Raw genomic sequence first — 19,456 nt, 5'->3', positions numbered from 1 at the left:
TGACAGTCTCCTTGGTGAAGCGAAGATGCCTGAGACATTGCTCCTGAGTGAAGTTCATGTTGGAGAAGTGCTCCCTGAAGACTCGCTGTGGGTTTGGCCTCCGCACAGTGCCCTCCTCCTCCTCCCTCTTCTCCCAGCTCTTCCTGCTCTCTCTTGTCCTGCTTGCTGCTCCCCCTCTTCCTCCAGCCCTGAAGGCAGCCCTACCAGACCCCATGTGTCTGGAATAAACTGTTTGCAAAGCAAGGAAAAGCAGTCCAGCACCAGCAAGAACTTGTCATCAGAAGTCAGAGTTCACTTGTGGAATGCAGAAAATAGCCACAAAAAAAAAGCCAGAAGTTAATCAGCAGCCTGAAAGGACAAAGCAGCAACTAACCTGTGTGTGGTGGATGAGCCCTTTAATTAGTGCTGCCTATGAGCCCCACCAGTTGCTGGACGAGCTTATTACGTGGAGAATCGGGCACTGAGACAGACCAATCTCACAAAAAGGGTCCAGCAACCAGTGCAGGATCCTTATTTAAATATTATAATGAGCTTCCCGAATAGTTCTGGCGCTGCTCTGTACGCCTACAGAGGGGACCGATCCAATATGGCAGGCAGCGGATTACCGGCACGGGATAGGCCGCCCGCCACACTGGATCCCTTGGCCTCTGTTTTATGCCTGAAAAACAGCGGCAGCGAGATCGAATTTCTAGGCCAAGGTGTGCTTATGAAATTGCTGTTAAGCCATTGAGTTGGAATTTGTAATAAAACCCCAAAGTGCAACAGATCCTGAACCTAAAAGGTTCCACAATGCATATCAATGAAAATCCAATCTGATCATTTTGTTCCAATTCCTGCCTCTCTGCAAAAATGTTCGGTCATCCTGACTGTTCAGGGACTTTCAGGAGAATTCGTCTGAACCACCAGCACCTGAAAGCAGAGCTCCGTTTTACTGGGTCTGGGGGCCAGACGTGCACGCGGTCCCAGACCCGGGGGGATATTGTATTCCTGCACTTTCTGTTTCAGCACGGGACCAATTTGGTGCCTAATTTTGAAACCAATTAAACATCAAATTGAGACTTGCGTTGAAGGTGTTAATAATACATTGGTGATGTTGTCCAAAACTGTTACCAAAAGCCAATATCGAACACCTTTAGATTAACAGGACATGGTAAGCAGCAGCAAAAACCACATCCTGAGTGCACAGCAGATTCATGCAACGAGGTGTCATTAAAGTGTCATTTCACTGATCGAGCATGAATCTAAGGAACACTTTGGCGGCACATTATCGGAGTGGAGGAGTGAGCACTCGGCAGATCATGGTTATCAGCACAACATACCTTTGATGTTAGTTAAAAGGAACTCTGCAGTTTGTTTATTATTTTAAAAGTTAACCTCTGAGTTATTTGATGTACTTTTATATTTTTTGTAGCATGGAGCCTCTGTTTGGGCTCTGCTCCTGATCTCTGTGGTCACGGGAGTGCAATGTGTTTGAAAGCTTGGTCCTCAGACTATACAGCAGTAAGAATTTGTTCTCACGATTTGCGTCAGATTCATTAGTGACACTATAATTATAACATTGTCTGGCTAAATAGCATCAATGTTGCAAACACACCACCAGAATCCAATAGCAACGGATGTAACGACAAATTAATTTACAGGTTATTGTATCACAAATTTAAATTATCAATGATTCACTAATGATTCACCAATGCTTTACCAAAATTAATATTAGTAAAGAAAAAGTATTGCAGAAATTAATGGGACTAAAAGCCGACAAATCCGCTGGACCTGATGGCCTACATCCTAGGGCTCTAAAAGAGGAGGCTGCAGAGATAGTGGATGCATTGGTTGTGATCTTCCAGAATTCCCTAGATTCTAGAACGGTCCCCGTGGACTGGAAGTTAGCAAATGTAACATCGCTATTCAAGAAAGGAGGGAGAGAGAAAACAGGGAACTACAGGCCAGTTAGCCTGATACCAGTAGTCGGGAAAATGCTAGAATCTATTATTAAGGAAGTGGTAAACAGGGCACTTAGAAAATCATAATATGATTAGGCAGAGTCAACATGGTTTTATGGAAGGGAAATCATGTTTGACAAATCTATTAGAGTTTTTTGAGGGTGTAACGAGCAGGGTAGATAAAGGGGAACCAGTGGATGTCGTATGTTTGGATTTTCAGAAGTCATTCGATAAGGTGTCACACAAAAGGTTGTTACACAAGATAAGGGCTCATGGGGTTTGGGGTAATATATTAGCATGGATAGAGGATTGGTTAACGGACAGAAAACAGAGAGTTGGGATAAACAGGTCACTTTCGCATTGACAGGCTGTAACTAGTGGGGTGTCGCAGGGATCAGTGCTTGGGCCTCAGCTATTTACAATCTATATTAATGACTGAGATGAAAGGACCGAGTGTAATGTATCCAAGTTTGCTGACGATACAAAGCTAGGTGGGAAAGTAAGCTGTGAGGAGGACACAAAGAGTCTGCAAAGTGATATAGACAGGTGAGTGGGCAAGAAGATGGCAGATGGAGTATAATGTGGGGAAATGTGAGGTTATTCACCTTGGTTGGAAGAATAGAAAAACAGAATATTTTTAAAATGATGAGAAACTATTAAATGTTGGTGTTCAGAGAGATTTGGGTGTCCTTATACACGATGCAGAGAATTTTAACAGTAAGCAATTAGGAAGGCAAATGGTATGTTAGCCTTTATTGCAAGGGGGTTGGAGTACAAGAGTAAGGAAGTCTTGCTGCAATTGTACAGGGCTTTGGTGAGACCTCACCTGGAGTACTGTGTACAATTTTGGTCTCCTTATCTAAGCAAGGATATATTCGCCTTAGAGGGGGTGCAACGAAGGTTCACTAAATTGATTCCTGGGATATGAGGGTTGACCTATGAGGAGAGGTTGAGTAGAATGGGCCGATACTCTCTGGAGTTTAGAAGAATGAGAGGTGATCTCATTGAAACAAGTAAGATTCTGAGGGGGCTCGACAGGGTCGATGCTGAGAGGTTGTTACCCCGGGTTTCGGTTTTAGCCACCCCAGGACAGGCGGGACAGGGTGAGGAGGGGCTAAAATATCAGAATTGAGCAACCCGACACTGACCCATCATGTACAGCCCGCCGCCATTTTAACAGCGGCAATTATTGAGGCCGACAAGTCTCCCATTGTGGAGAGGCGGAAGGCTCATCAACATATTTAAATCGGGCTCCGACAATGGAATTTGGAGCCCAAAATTGAATTTAACCAAAGGAGCACATGTCTCCCAGGGGTCGGAAAAGTCGCCAGGAGAATGGAGGTGAGTTTGGTCACCACTTTATCAGGGTGGTTAAATGTCAGGAGGCTCGAGGTGAATAAAGCTGCAGTACTCCCACGTCCTCCCTCTGTTCCTTGTGGGCTATGATTTGGTGAGAGTACTTGGTGTGAGAGAGTGGTTTGGAGACTTTACAGTTGTTAAGAGAGAAGTTGATGATGGGCAGGCCCACGGCCACTCTTGATTGGACTGAGGAAGAGGAGGAGAATGAGGATCACCAGCAGCAAGGTTGTGCTGTGGGTGGAGCTGCAGGTGGCCAGAGAGAGGGGAGAAACAGAGGGGTCGAGTTCACAGGAGGCACCACTCACCTAACAGGGTCTACAGACAGAGGCTCAGCTCCCTTGACCTGTCGGAGGAGTAATGCTTCCGAAGGCTGAGATTGTCACGTCAGGTGGTCGCAGATATCTGCAGCCTCCCAGAAGAAGAGCTGCCCCCTGCTGGACCTGGTGGCCACACATTACCAGAGGCTGTGAAATTCGCCACCGCCCTCAACTTCCTCCCAGGCCGCTACCGGAGACATATCGAGGGTCTCACAGTCGGCTGCACATAAATACATAGGGCAGGTGATGGATGGGTTGTTTACAGGGCTGGGCGGTTTGTGAACTTCCTCCCTGATGACAACAGCCAGAATGAGCGGGCGCTCAGATTCACATCTCTGGCTGGCTTCCCACAGGTACAGGGAGCCCTCGACTCTACACACCTGGCAATCCGAGCACCACCAGATCCACCAGGAGCATTCGTCAATCGCGAGGGATTCCATTCCATCAATGTGCAGCTGGTGTGCGACCACACGGAAAGGTTCCTGCAGGTCTGCGGCAGATTCCCTGGGAGCTGTCATGATGCTTTCATCCTGCGGCAGTCCAACATCCCCGACCTGTTCAGACCTGGGACAAACCTGAAATTGTAACTGCAATGCGACAAGGGATACCCCCTTCAAACCTGACTGATGACACCTCTGAGGAACCCCACTGATGAATCCCAAAAGCGATACAACATGAGCCAAATGACAACCAGATGTGTCATCGAGCAAGCCATCGACATGCTCAAGTTGCTCTTCAGATGCCTCAAAGCAAGGCCATCAGATCATTTCAGTATTTTGCTTTATATTTTGTTTCGAGGTGTAGCCCGACTTTGGGAGTGAGGGGCCGCTTTAGGTCCCCGGGAGTTTTGGCTCGCCACAAACCTTTCACTAATTCTGTGGGAGGAGGCTCGTGTGGAGCATAAACACTGGCATGGACCATTGGGCTGGATGGCCCATTCCAATGGCGAGGAGGAGGAAGAGGAGGAAGATGAGGGTGGGGCACCCAACACAAGGCCAGTTGATAGCTCGAAAGTTCAGTTAGTCACTCACTGTGGACTAAAGTATCTATAACATCCCGCAATCCCACTCATCCCCCTCCTCCCTCGCCCCCCTCCTCCTCCTCCTCCTCCTCCCCTCCCCCCCTCCTTCCCACATTGACACTGACACCAGTCCTGTAACCATCCATCCACCAATTGGTGACCGTCAATAAATCTCTCCACATTCAGCACCAAACTATGAGAAAAAGCAGAACGTGAAGTTGCCATTGAATTATGGGGCACACAGGAATGTTGTGAGAAGTTAAAGAATTAATGTGCTCCAAAAAATGAATTATGTGAACAAAAGATTCAGAAACACCCATGTGCTGACCCTCGGTGAACTCTAAAGCTTTTCTTTTTCTGTCTCTGGTGCTTCTACACGGTGCAATCCGTGTGGCTAGAGCAGAGGTAGAGGCAGGCTGCTCTGATCCTTGCTCTGACTTATGAGGTGCTCGTGGTCGATGACCTCTGGGTTTTGGAGCCCGTGAGGGCCCCGCCAATAACTGCCCCACCTGCACCTGTGCAGGGGCAGACTGGGCCAGTGGGAGAGGAGGCAGCACGGCAGGTGAATGAGGGCAACGGGTGAGATGTGGAAATGCTTTGAAGGGAGTTTTCACTTTCATCTCCCCTATCGCCATCATCCCTCCCCTGGGCCAGTGGCACTTCACTCCTGCCTCTCTGCAGGGAGCAGCTTGGAGCAGGTCAGTGACGCCTTGTAAGCAGATGTCTAGTTTATTTGCCAGCTTGTCGAAGCCGGTAGACATATTGGTGGCTGGAGTGTGCAAAGCCAACATCTGGGCCTGCAGGGACTCATCTGTGCGCCTGATGCAGCTTCCATAGAGGCAGCCAAACGCATGGTGAAAAACCCTGCGACATCACCCCACAAATGTTCGAGCTGGACTCCTCCACCCTGTGTGAGATTGTGGAGAGTGCGCCTGGTGGGACTGCCTGTTCCTCACACAATTGCTGCTGAGCCTCCATCAGTCTCTCTTCATTGATGACCCCCGGGTTCAGCATCTCTGTCCAGCTGAGCAGAGCTTGGAGAGGGCGGTGCCCTCCGACGCGGACTCTCCACAGCTGTCCCTACCACCACTCTCTGCTCCTTGTGCCACGACGATCACCAGGCGACATCCCATCGAACTGTGTAACAGGCCCCACCGAGGTGCTGGGATCGGTGCTGGTGCCTGTAATACATGTCTCCAGTGACAGTGTATCCTCAGCAGGAATGAGCTCCTCTGAGGAAACCTCATCTGTAGAGGGCAGGGGCTCATGTTCTTCACATGATGGTCCTGGGGGAGAGAAGACAAGGATGAGATTTAGCAATTGAACTTTGCAAATGTTGAAATGTACATGAATCAATCAGATTTGATGATGTTCTGAGGTTAACTGAGGATGAATTTGCTTTCTGGGAGATGTGAGTCTGAGAGATTAATGTCACCGATCTCCGCTGGTCCTCCAGCCTCAACATCGTCAACGCTCAGGGAGCTTGAGACCCCGTTAATCTCCACTGCCTCCCCTCATCCACCCCTCGCCCCCCCATCCCCCACCCTCTCCCTCGTCCTCCCACCCCTTCGCCTTGTCCCTCGCTCCCCCACCCTCCTCACCCTCTCCCTCGCCCCAACCCCTCACTTTCTCTCTCACCCCTTCGCCTTCTCCCTCACCCCTTTGCCCTCTCCCTCACCTCGCCCTCCTCCCCTCACCCTCACCCTCTCCCTCCCACCCCCCTCACCTTCTCCCTCACCCCCTCTTCCTTGCCCCCCTCTCGTCGGTCCTCGCCCTCCCCCTCCCCCACTGTTCCTCACCCTCTCTCTCACATTCTGCACACTCTTCTCCTCCAATGGTGGCACGACAGACCAATGAGTGTCTCTGAAGAATGTGGACATCTGCTGGATGCAGTGCAAATGGTGAAGGTGAGAATCAGGCACCATTGCAGAAGGAGTGTGGGTGACAATGCCTTTGAGGATCGTGGTAATGGTGTCACTTCAGGATGTTAAACTGACTGGCCTGTAGTTGCCGGGTTTATCCTTACACTCTTTTTTGATGTGTGACGAGAGTGGGTGGATTTAAACCTTGTCGTACGAGATAAGATGTGGATTGCGGTCACTCGCAGTGGTGGAGGGAGGAAACAGGAGGTGAACATGTGAGGGAGCCAGGGTGAGAGAAGGAGCACTGAGTCAGTCCGATTGGTCATGAGGCGAGTGATGTGGGGGTGAGGAGTGGTGTCAAAGGAGGAGGACTGACTAGACAGAGTGAGAGGAGGTGCAGTGCGGGATCTGGGTGAATATAGCAGTATGCTCACCTCCCCTGACCTGGTCAGGTCATTGAATTGCTTGCGGCACTGAATCCATTACCTGGGGGTCACACTCCTGCTGCTCACCTCCTTTGCCACCTCCAGCCAGGTGTTCTTGGTGTTGGCAGCAGATTTCTTCTTCCCACTGGCCAGAAACAGCACCTCCCTCCTCTCCTTACTACCCCCAACAGCACATCCAGAGACACATCTGTGAATCGGGGGTCAGCCTTTCCTCTTCATCCAGTCATGGTCTTACTTACTTCTCCAAATGCTCCAAAGCTCCTCCTCCGTTTGATTTCCACACTGGCCCTTTAAATAGGTGCCAGGAAATTGAGTTATGTGGGTGGCCGATACGCCCCCTGAGGCGCAATGGAGCCACAGAAACTCAAATGATTAATTTTATTCAAATGATGCCTGGCCTATAAACCCAGCCCTACCCTGCTCTCCCCCGCCCTCTAGCTCCCACCTCCTCATTAATATCGGGGCCAAGGTCTCAGCTGTGTCTCAGTGGTCGCACTCTTCAGGATTTAAGCACATCCTCTCAGCTGACATTCCAGTGCAGTACTGAGGGAGTTCTGCATTGTCGGAGGTGCCGTCTGTCAGATGAGACATTAAACGAGGTTCTGTCTGCCCTCTGAGGTAGATGTAAAAGATCCCACGGCAATCTCTGAACAGCAGCAGGGGAGGTCTCTCCAGTGTCCAACATTTATCCCTCAACCAATATCACTAAAACAGTTTAATTAGTTATTTATCTCATTGCTGTTTGTGGCATCTTGCTGTCTGCAAATTGGGCACTGTATTACATCAGTGACTACACTTCAAAAAAAAGTACTTCAATGAGATATCCAGAGGTCTGAAAGGTGTTCGAATGAAATCACAAAGTGATGAATTGTGTAAATATTTTACTTTTCGTGTGCTTTTCTGTTATGAACTCCTTGCAGATAAACATCTATGAGGGAGCACGTGAACACCAATAGTGTGAGAGGCAGCGTGTAACACCTATTATTGGGCGTTCTCTGTTGATGGTTAGAAAAAACAGGCTGTTTATAGATAAATTATTTTTCTAATTCATCATCTCTTTGGGTTCTAGAAACTCAATGGAAGAACTCTCTGCTGGAACATTTTTGAGGAAAGGATTCTTTTAAATATAAAAACATGGAAACTGAGTAAATAATGAACTTGAGATAACTTTTGTTGGTGTATGGAAATTTATGTTTGTTAAAGGGTGTATAAGCCAGCCAATCACCAATAGCGAATATACTCAGCTTGTAATTTTCTGTGCATTAATTTTAAGGAGACAATTTACATTTTTAGTCAGGGACATAAATATAGGAATCGGCCTGTGGGCGGGGGGGGGGGGGGGGGGGTGGGGGGTGATGAGGGGGTGTTGGGCGGTGATGGTGGGGGGGGGCTGATGGTAAGGTGGTCTTGGGGGGTGATGTAGTGGGGGGGGGGGGTGATGATGAGGGGGTGTTGGGGGTGATGATGACGGGGTCTTGGGGGGGTGATGATGAGGGGGTCTTGGGGGGGTGATGATGAGGGGGTCTTGGGGGGGGTGATGATGACGGGGTCTTGGGGGGGTGATGATGACGGGGTCTTGGGGGGGGTGATGATGACGGGGTCTTGGGGGGGGTGATGATGACGGGGTCTTGGGGGGGGTGATGATGACGGGGTCTTGGGGGGGTGATGATGAGGGGTCTTGGGGGGGGTGATGATGACGGGGTCTTGGGGGGGGTGATGATGACGGGGTCTTGGGGGGGGTGATGATGACGGGGTCTTGGGGGGGGTGATGATGAGGGGCCTTGGGGGGGTGATGATGAGGGGCCTTGGGGGGGTGATGATGAGGGGGTCTTGGGGGGGTGATGATGAGGGGGTCTTGGGGGGGTGATGATGAGGGGGTCTTGGGGGGGGGTGATGATGAGGGGGTCTTGGGGGGGTGATGATGAGGGGGTCTTGGGGGGGTGATGATGAGGGGTCTTGGGGGGGGTGATGATGAGGGGGTGTTGGGGGGGTGATGATGAGGGGTCTTGGGGGGGTGATGATGAGGGGGTCTTGGGGGGGTGATGATGAGGGGGTCTTGGGGGGGTGATGATGAGGGGGTCTTGGGGGGGTGATGATGAGGGGGTCTTGGGGGGGTGATGATGAGGGGGTCTTGGGGGGGTGATGATGAGGGGGTCTTGGGGGGGTGATGATGAGGGGGTCTTGGGGGGGTGATGATGAGGGGGTCTTGGGGGGGTGATGATGAGGGGGTCTTGGGGGGGTGATGATGAGGGGGTCTTGGGGGGGTGATGATGAGGGGGTCTTGGGGGGGTGATGATGAGGGGGTCTTGGGGGGGTGATGATGAGGGGGTCTTGGGGGGGTGATGATGAGGGGGTCTTGGGGGGGTGATGATGAGGGGGTCTTGGGGGGGTGATGATGAGGGGGTCTTGGGGGGGTGATGATGAGGGGGTCTTGGGGGGTGATGATGAGGGGGTCTTGGGGGGGTGATGATGAGGGGGTCTTGGGGGGGTGATGATGAGGGGGTCTTGGGGGGGTGATGATGAGGGGGTCTTGGGGGGGTGATGATGAGGGGGTCTTGGGGGGGTGATGATGAGGGGGTCTTGGGGGGGTGATGATGAGGGGGTCTTGGGGGGGGTGATGATGAGGGGGTCTTGGGGGGGGTGATGATGAGGGGGTCTTGGGGGGGTGATGATGAGGGGGTCTTGGGGGGGTGATGATGAGGGGGTCTTGGGGGGTGATGGTGGGGGGGTCTTGGGGGGTGATGGTGGGGGGGTCTTGGGGGGTGATGTAGTGGGGGGGTGATGATGAGGGGGTGTTGGGGGGTGATGGTGGGGGGGGTGACAGTGGGGATGTTGCGGGTTACCTGAGGGCACAAAAGGGGCTGAGAATACCGAGGAGGAGACTGCTGGGTATGAACATGTAGGCATTTGGAGCCCGATGGTTTGAAAAGGCCTAGGGCCGGCTTTGGGTCCCATGCTCCAACACCCTCCTCCTCCACAAGGCTGTTAAACCTGCTCAATCCCAGCAAGCCCTAACGCTCCAAAGCCCCCCTCCCCGTGCCTCTTTCTGCCCCTACTCACAGATCCCAGACCCCTTCTCATTGCTCAAAATCTCCAAAACTACATTCCTAGTGCTCCCTGATCTTAAAACCACCCAAAAGCTCCAAGACATAGAGGCCCCCCTCGCCAAGGTCCCAGATCACAAGATTCCTCTCCCAGCGACTCCCAGGACCTCCCCCTCCAGTGTTCTTAGAACCTCCCCCTCCAGTGCTTCCAGACACTGGAAGCTCACCTCAAAGTATTTCTAAACCCTGATACCCCATCCCAGTGTTGCCAGTGACCTCACTGCTCAGTTCAGTAAGGACACAGTTGCTGGATCTGTTCTGCCACAGCACAATAACTGGCATCTGGGAAGCAGCAGGAAAATGGCAGTAGAACATCAGCACCCTTACAGTAGGCCTCTAGCTCTTTACTAAACACTAACGCGTTTAACCTTTAAGAATGGGCCTGAACCCTCCTGCTGGTGAACTATATCCAGCCTTTTCACAACAGCAGACAACATGTAGCATTCAGCCACTTTGAAAAGCATGTGGGCTTTAATAGAACCGTGAAAACAAGAAAGTTCTATTTTGCATTTATTATCTATCTTTGTTGCTAATTGCAGGAACCCTTCAATAATTTTCAGTCTGACTGTCAGTTCCAGTCCTTACTTACGATGTGAGTAAAGCATTGTGAATTTACAGGAAAGGCTGTTCCTATTTCTACAGCTTCCTGTGCTCTGCTGTGAGTCGTCAGTTATTTATACTCTACATTTCCAACTACTCATTCCAGCTCCCACTCATCAAACATTCAAATCACCTCATTCAGCTCAAATATCTGATTAATTCCTTATATGGGCAGGATGATAATTACAACAATCAAATGTGAAAATGCTTAACTGGAGGAGGGCTAAATTCAGTGAATTAAAAAGTGATCTTGCCCAGGTGGATTGGAATCAAAACTTGTTAGACAAAACAGTAATTGAACAATGGGAGGCCTTCAAGGAGGAGATGGTTCGGGTACAGAGTAGACACATTCCCTACGAGGGGGTGGGGGGGGGGGGAAGAGGGGAAGGGCATCCAAAGCTAGAGCTCCCTGGGTGACTAAAGATAGAGATTAAAATGAAACAGAAAAAGGAAGCTTATGATGAATGTAAGGTTCATAATACAGTAGAGAACCAGGCTGAATACAGAAAGTACAGAGGAGATCTAAAAAAGGGAATAAGATGGGCAAAGAGAGAGTATGAGAATAGATTAGTGGCTAACATAAAAGGGAACACAAAAGTCTTTTATAAACATATAAATATTAAAAGGGCAGTCAAAGGAAGGGTGGGACCGATTAGGGACAAAAAAGATCTTCTTGTGGAGGCAGAGGGCACAGCTGAGGCACTAAATGAATAAATCGCATTGGTCTTCACTAGAGAAGAGGATGCTGCCAATATCGCAGTAAAGGAGGAGGTGGGAGGGATACTGGATAGGATAAAAATAGATAAAGAGGAGGTACTTAAAAGATTGGCAGTGCTCAAAGTAGAAAAATCACCGGGTCCAGATGGGATGCATCCTCGGTTACTGAGGGAAGTAAGGGTGGAAATTGCAGAGGCTCTGGCCATAATCTTCCAATCCTCCTTAGATATGGGGACGGTGCCAGAGGACTGGAGGATTGCAAATGTTACACCCCTGTTCAAAAAAGGGGAGGGATAAACCCGACAATTACAGGCCAGTCAGCCTAACGTCGGTGCTGGGGAAACTTATGGAGACAATAATCTGGGACAAAATAAATTGGCACTTGGAAAAGTATGGGAAATAAATGAAAGTGAGCACGGATTTGTTAAACAAAAATCGTCTGACTAACGTGATTGAGTTCTTTGATGAACAGAGAGGGTTGATGAGGGTAGTGTGGTTGATGTTGTGTATATGGACTTTCAAAAGGCATTTGATAAAGTGCCACATAATAGACTTGTTAGCAAAATTAAAGCCCGTGGGATTAAAGGGACAGTGGCAGCGTGGATACAAAATTGTCTAAGTGACAGAAAGCAGAGAGTAGTGGTGAACAGTTGTTTTTCAGACTGGAGGGAAGTTTACAGTGGTGTTCCCCAGGGCTCAGTATTAGGACCAATGCTCTTTTTGATAGATATTAATGACCTGGACTTGAGTACAGAATTTCAAAGTTTGCAGATGACATGAAACTCGGAAATGTAGTAAACAATGTAGAGGATAGTAACAGACTTCAGGAGGACAGAGACAGACTGGTGAAATGGGCAGACACATGGCAGATGAAATTTAATGCAGAGAAGTATAAAGTGATACATTTTGGTAGGAAGAACGAGGAGAGGCAATATAAACTAAATGGTACAATTTTAAAGGGGGTGCAGGAACAGAGAGACCTGGGGGTGCACACACACAAATCTTTGAAGACGGCAGGACAAGTTGAAAAGGCAGATAAAAAAGCATATGGGTCATGGGCTTTATTAATAGAGGCATAGAGTACAAAAGCAAGGAAGTTGTGCTAAACCTTTATAAAACACTGGATAAGCCTCAGCTGGAGTATTGTGTTCAATTCTGGGCACCACACTTTAAGAAGGATGTTAAGGCCTTAGAGGGGGTGCAGAAGAGATTTACCAGAATGGTACCAGGGATGAGGGACTTCAGTTATGTGGAGAGACTGGAGAAGCTGGGGTTCTCCTTAGAGCAGAGAAGGTTAATGGCGATTTGATACATACGAACAATGACGTACGATAAGGTACATTAGTGGGACAGTGTGCCGGGAGCTCTGCTCTGTAGCTGGTGTGTACCAGGCCTGGGAGTGATGCCGAGTGACATCTCTCACATTAGTGGTCATAAAAATTCACCAGAGAGTTGAGAAGACAGCTTTGTTTTTTTGACCCAGAGGATGGGAGTACCAGGGAACACGGCTGTTTCCACAATTAGGTTACAGACAATTGTAACCAGGGATAACCTGAACTCAATCATCGCTGGTCAGGGCATGTACAAGGGGGACAGACCATAGTGAGCTACTTGAAGATGAAAACCAAACGAGTGAAGATCTGAATAGTGTGCATCAATTCCCAGCCACATCAAAGCAATTAAAATCATACACAGAGTCCACTGCACAAAAACAGGCCATTCGGCCCAACTGGTTTATGCTCCACACGAGCCTCCTCCTACCCCTCTTCATCACACCCTATTAACATATCCTTCTTTTCCTTTCTCCCTCATGTGTTTATCTAGCTTCCCCTTAATTGCATCTATGTTATTCGCCTCAACTACTCCTTGTGGTAGCGAGTTCCACATTCTCACCACTCTCTGGATAAAGAAGTGTCTCCTGAATTCCCTATTGGATTTATTAGTGACTATCTTATATTTATGACCTCTAGTTTTCGACTCCCGACAAGTGGAAACATTTTCTCTACGTCTATCCTATCGAACCCTTTCATTATCTTAAAGATCTCTATCAGGTCAACCCTCAGCCTTCTCTTGTCTAGAGAAAAGAGCCCCAGCCTGATCAGCCTTTCTTGATAGGTATATCCTCTCAGTTCTGGTATTATCCTTGTAAATCTATTTTGCACCTTCTCCAATGCCTCTATATCCTTTCCATAATATGGAGACCAGAACGGTGCACAGTACCCCAAGTGCGGTCTAACCAAGGTTCTATACAAGTTTAACATAACCGCTCTGCTTTTCAATTCTATCCCTCTGGAAATGAACCCCATTGCTTGATTTGCCTTTTTTATGGCCTTATTAACCCGCGTCACTACTTTTAGTAATTTGTGTATCTGTACTCCGAGATCCCTTTGTTCCTCTTCTTATTCTTTAGATTCTTAGTATCTAAGCAATATGTCCCCTCCTTATTATTCCTACCAAAATGCACCACCTCACACTTATCCATATTGAAACTCATTAGCCAATTACACGCCCATTCGGCAAGTTTACTAACATCTTCCTATATTTTGTCACATTCTTCCTTTGTGTTAACTACAGCCCTCAATTTGTTTTGTCTGCAAATTTTGAAATTGTACTTCTGATTCCCGAGTCCAAATCGTTGATGTAAATTGTGAACAACAGTGGTCCCAGCACCGATCCCTGTGGAACACCACTTTCCACCTTTTGCCAGTCTGAGTAGCTACCCTTAACCCCACTCTCTGTTTTCTGTTTTGTAGCCAACTTTCTATCCATTCTGCTACCTGTCCCCTGACTCCATATGCTCTGACCTCAGTCATGAGTCTACAATGCGGTACCTTATCGAAAGCCTTTTGAAAATCCAAATATATTACATCTACTACATTACCCTTGTCTACTCTTTCTGTTACTTCTTCACAGAATTCAATAACATTGGATAAGCATTTCTTTCCCTTCTGAAATCTGTGCTATTCTTTATTATATTTTCGATTTCTAGATGTTTTTCTATCACATCTGAAATCAGTGAGTTTAATAAAAGTAACAGAGGTTGATTGTGTAGGTGAATAGAATGCCATTTTATTGTGAAGTGCAACATACTATTCCATGGCATGACTCCTTTATTACAGAAAAATATAAACATGGTTAAAGTATAAATAAAGCAATAAGTCAGTGTTAATAGGTAGGATATATAAAAACATTCCACTGGGTATATACTAAGGCAAAGTCATCTTAGATTTTTGCATAAATATTAATACTGGCTGTAAAAATTATTTTAATTGAAGTTCATAGAAGTACTAACATATTGGGACGATGCAGTTAATCGAAATACAGTGAATACTTGTGGTAACTGAATTACTGACTGGAGGACAATACAAATCAGCGATTCTACATTCACATTTCAATGATTACAGAACCTTGCATTTAATTTCCTTATAATTGTGAACAGGACTGGACATTGTAGCCTATCTGCTTCACAAGAAAAGTGAGCCCAGCACCAACATTCTGTCCACTGCACCGACAACACGACCGTCACAAACTTACTGCAAGAGCCTTCAATATACAGTCGGCCAGTCAGACTCCATTTAAAAATGTACTTCTGCATACAGTACGAGTTCTGCATCCCCTGCACTTACTACAAACAACAGTGTAGAATCACAGCAGGACAGCCAAAGGCCTGAAAATAACAAGCTCAAAACAAGACAGGAGCAAGAAATCTGAGGAAGCCCTTGTTAGCTAAAAGGTGAATACTGAGCATGTGCAAAATGTTTGAACTTTCCATAGTGGTCAAGCTGGTGACTGGGATAGCCGGCGAGGGTCGCAAAACCTCGGCCAACACTAAACCGGCTTTTGTTTCAAAAAATTCTGCTCCTTCATTGCAAAGGATAATGACCATCTGTGCAAAACTCTCTCACTTTCAACACCAAAAAGACATATGTTCTTCCCATCTCTCCAAACAAAGTTAACACACTACAGGAGACCTGGTCCAAGATTCTCATATTGCAACTTACCAACCACCCAGTTTGAATCAACATTCCTGTACGTTACACAATCTACCTAAGGCACACTTCTTCTATAGACAGTCAGCAGATTTTTACGTCTCTCCCTTTCCTCGGAGGTTAGATCCTTCGATTTCTTGCATAATTCCTTTAAATCTTTAAGTTCCTGCAAGACTTTGTCGGCCTCCGTCCATTTAGCCATGGCTTCGTTCAGCAACTGTGTAGCACTCCTGGTCGACCAGCTGCCTTGTGTGACGTTGCTTTGGAGATGTTGCTCACCAGCTGCTTCATTACCCGGATCTGAGACCTCAGTCACTTGTTGGAGAAGTTCCTGTGTTACTTTTAGTTCCAAAGCTATTTCACCTTCCATTTTTTCCACGTTCTCGTTCTTTAGGTTAGCATAACAAGCATCAGATTTTTTCCATAATACCTTTCGTTTGGATTCTGATAAGATATCCCCCAAGGAAGCACATTTAACTCTGGATAGATTGGCTCCATTTAGGGAACTAATACTGTTCATTTCAGAAGGCTGCTTTTCAATTTCATTTGTATTCAAAGATGCTTTTGTTTGGAGATCAGGTTCACCTTGATTTTCTAGGCTATCAGAAACAGTTTCTGTGGTACAAGATAGATCATCCTCCTCTCCCTCCTTGACCGGTGACTCCTCTCCCTCCTTGACCGCTGGCTCCTCTCCCTCCTTGACCGCTGGCTCCTCTCCCTCCTTGACCGCTGGCTCCTCTCCCTCCTTGACCGGCGGCTCCTCTCCCTCCTCGCCCGGCGGCTCCTCTCCCTCCTCGCCCGGCGGCTCCTCTCCCTCCTCGCCCGGCGGCTCCTCTCCCTCCTCGCCCGGCGGCTCCTCTCCCTCCTCTCCTGGTGACTCCTCGCCCGGCGGCTCCTCTCCCTCCTCGTCCAGCGGCTCCTTTTCCTGACTGACCGATAGCTCTGACCCATCATTGCCTTTTACATTACTGGGTTTCATTTTAGGCATGAGGATAGGCCTGTTCTTGTTGACGTGGCTACTAACTTTTCCCTTCGACTGTTCTTCGCTTGTTGAGTCTTCAACAATAAGAGTCTGACCCCCAAGTTCTATTCTCTGCATTCCATCTGACGCAGCAGTGGCTACCTAGAAAAACAGAAAACTTTAAAGCACCTTGCTGTTCTTTAACTGAGTGAAACATCAGTACAACGTAACCAACAGCAACACAACAAAAGCAGTACAGAAAGCAAAACACAACAAGTGAGGCAATGTCTGTGGAGGGAGCAGAGGAGTTAACATTTCAGGTGTGGATTGGCAGATGCTGCCTGACCTGCTGCGTGTTTAATAGAGTGTTGCCTTTCCCAACTGAACTGCTGTACACGTCCACACCAGGTCTACGCTGTATCAGCTGATCGGAGAGAGACAGGCAGCACAGGGGGAGACCACTAGCCCCAACTGGAGCAGGGACATGTTAATCACAAATCTACCACATGGCTATACAGGAGCCCCTGCTGGAAAGGGTGTTTATGGAGATGTTGGATGACAACAGGATCATGTTTCCCCCATAGCTGAATAGCCCATATGGTCTTAGACATGAAGGAGACCAATTGGGTGAAAGGTACAATACTGAACAGATACCGTCCCTGTGTATCGCGCTTCGATTTGCTAATGGTAAAAACACAATCAATCACCGCCCAATCCAGCTGTAGTGCTGAAGACTTGTGCTCCAGAACTAGCTGCGCCTCGAGCCAAGCTGTTCCAGTACAGCTACAGCACTGGCATCTACCCAACAATGTGGAAAATTGCCCAGGTATGTCCTGTCCACAAAAGCAGGACAAATCCAATCCGGCTGCTTACCGCCCCATCAGTCTACTCTCAATCATCAGCAAAGCGATGGAAGGTGTCGTCGACAGTTCTATCAAGCGACACTTCCTCACCAATAACCTGCTCACCGATGCTCAGTTTGGGTTCTGCCACGACCACTCGGCTCCAGACCTCATTACAGCCTTGGTCCAAACATGGACAAAAGAGCTGAATTCCAGAGATGATTCTCAAGGGGGAGGGTGAGCAGGCAGAGGTCGTGGTCCACATTGGGACCAACGACATAGGTAGGAAGGGAGATGAGGTCCTGCATCAAGAATTTAGGGAGCTAGGTAGCAGATTAAAGAGCAGGACCTCAAAGGTTGTAATCTCTGGATTACTCCCAGTGCCACGGACTATTGAGTATAGAAATAGGAGGATAGAACAGATGAATGCGTGGCTAAAGAGTTGGTGCAGGAGGGAGGGTTTCAGTTTCCTGGATCACTGGGCCTGCTTCTGGGGAAGGTGGGACTTGTACAAGTCGGACGGGTTGCACCTGAACCAGAGCGGGACAAATATCCTTGCGGGGAGGTTTGCTAGCACTGTTGGGGGGGGTTTAAACTAACTTGGCAGGGGGATGGGATACAGAGTGGAGCTACAATAGGGGGTGATGTGCAGCCAAATATAGAGAAAAAAACAAGTCAGCTTGGAAGACAGGGCAAATATGTGAGGGCAAGGCTGGATGGCATCTATTTTAATGCAAGGAGTCTTGCGAATAAGGTGGATGAACTGAAGGTGTTGATAAACACATGGGAGTATGATATTGTTGCTGTCACAGAGACATGGTTGAGGGAGGGGCAAGACTGGCAGCTCAATATTCCGGGGTACAGAATCTTCAGGCGAGACAGAGGGGGAGGTATAAGAGGGGGGGTCGCAATATTAATTAAAGAATCAATTACTGCCATAAGGAGGGATGATATATTAGCAGGTTCCTCTAATGAGGCCATATGGGTGGAGCTTAAAAACAAAAAGGGGGCAAGCACTTTGATGGGAGTGTACTATTGGCCCCCAAACAGTCAGGGGGAGATAGAGGAACAGATATGTAGGCAAATCTCAGAAAATTGTGCAAATAATAGGGTAATAATAGTGGGGGATTTCAACTTCCCCAATATTAACTGGGATACTCAGAGTGTAAAAGGCTTAGAGGGTACAAAATTCTTAACGTGCATCCAGGAGAGCTTTTTGAGCCAGCATGTAGAAAGTCCTACAAGAGAGGGGGCGGTACTGGACCTAATTCTAGGGAATGTGGCCGGCCAAGTGGAAGAAGTGCTAGTAGGTGAGCACTTTGGTGACAGTGACCATAATTCGGTGAGATTTAAGGTGGTCATGGAAAAGGACAGGGAGGGGCCGGAAATAAAGGTTCTAAATTGGGGGAAGGCCGATTTTAATAGGATAAGGCAGGATCTGGCCAAAATGGACTGGGATCAGCTGCTTGTAGGAAAATCCGCATCGGAGCAATGGGAGTCTTTCAGAAGGGAGATTGAGACCATACAATGGCAACATGTTCCCGTAAAGGTCAAGGGTGGTTCCAAGAACTCCAGGGAACCTTGGATGTCAGGGGATATACGAGAATGGATTAGGAAAAAAAGGAGGGCTTTTGGCAGATACAAAAGGCTAAAGACGGAGGAAGCCCTAGAGGAGTACAAAAAGTGCAGGGGGATACTTAAAAAAGAAATTAGGAGATCAAGGAGGGGCCATGAAATAACACTGGCGAGCAAAATAAAGGAAAATCCTAAGATGTTTTATAAGTATATTAAGGGTAAGAGGATGACTAGGGAAAAAATAGGGCCCATTAGGGACAAAAATGGCAATCTGTGTGTGGAGCCGGCAGATGTAGGAGGGGTTCTAAATGAATTTTTTGCATCTGTTTTCATTATGGAGAAGGACGATGTAGACATAGAAATACGGCAGGGGGACTGTGATATACTCGAACATATTAACATTGAGCGGGAGGAGGTATTGGCGGTTTTAGCAGGCCTAAAAATGGATAAATCCCCAGGCCCGGACGAAATGTATCCCAGGCTACTGTGTGAGGCAAAGGAGGAGATTGCGGGGGCTCTGACACATATATTCAGAACCTCTCTGGCCACAGGGGATGTGCCAGAGGACGGGAGAACCGCTAATGTAGTACCATTATTCAAGAAGGGGAGTAGGGAAAAACCGGGGAACTACAGGCCAGTGAGCCTAACATCAGTGGTAGGAAAATTATTGGAAAAAATTCTGAAGGACAAAATTAGTCTCCACTTGGAGAAGCAAGGATTAAT

At 48.0% G+C, this 19,456-nt stretch overlaps 1 protein-coding gene across 1 annotated transcript in view; it reads right to left on the bottom strand.

Annotated features, from left to right (window-relative positions):
• Positions 1–14,410: 14,410 nt before the first annotated feature.
• The window catches only part of LOC137301650 (pleckstrin homology domain-containing family O member 2-like), a 59,269-nt gene continuing 54,223 nt past the window's right edge, over positions 14,411–19,456 (bottom strand). Inside the window, exon 4 of the mRNA XM_067971189.1 lies at positions 14,411–16,478. Coding sequence (XP_067827290.1) covers positions 15,414–16,478 — 1,065 coding nt within the window. The 3' untranslated portion in view covers positions 14,411–15,413. The remainder of the gene's footprint in view (positions 16,479–19,456) is intronic.

The sequence above is a fragment of the Heptranchias perlo genome, chromosome 34 (genome assembly GCF_035084215.1).
Source record: "Heptranchias perlo isolate sHepPer1 chromosome 34, sHepPer1.hap1, whole genome shotgun sequence".
Taxonomy (NCBI): Eukaryota; Metazoa; Chordata; class Chondrichthyes; order Hexanchiformes; family Hexanchidae; genus Heptranchias; species Heptranchias perlo.
Note: the sequence above shows the minus strand (reverse complement) of the source record. Positions and strands in the feature narration are given on the sequence as shown.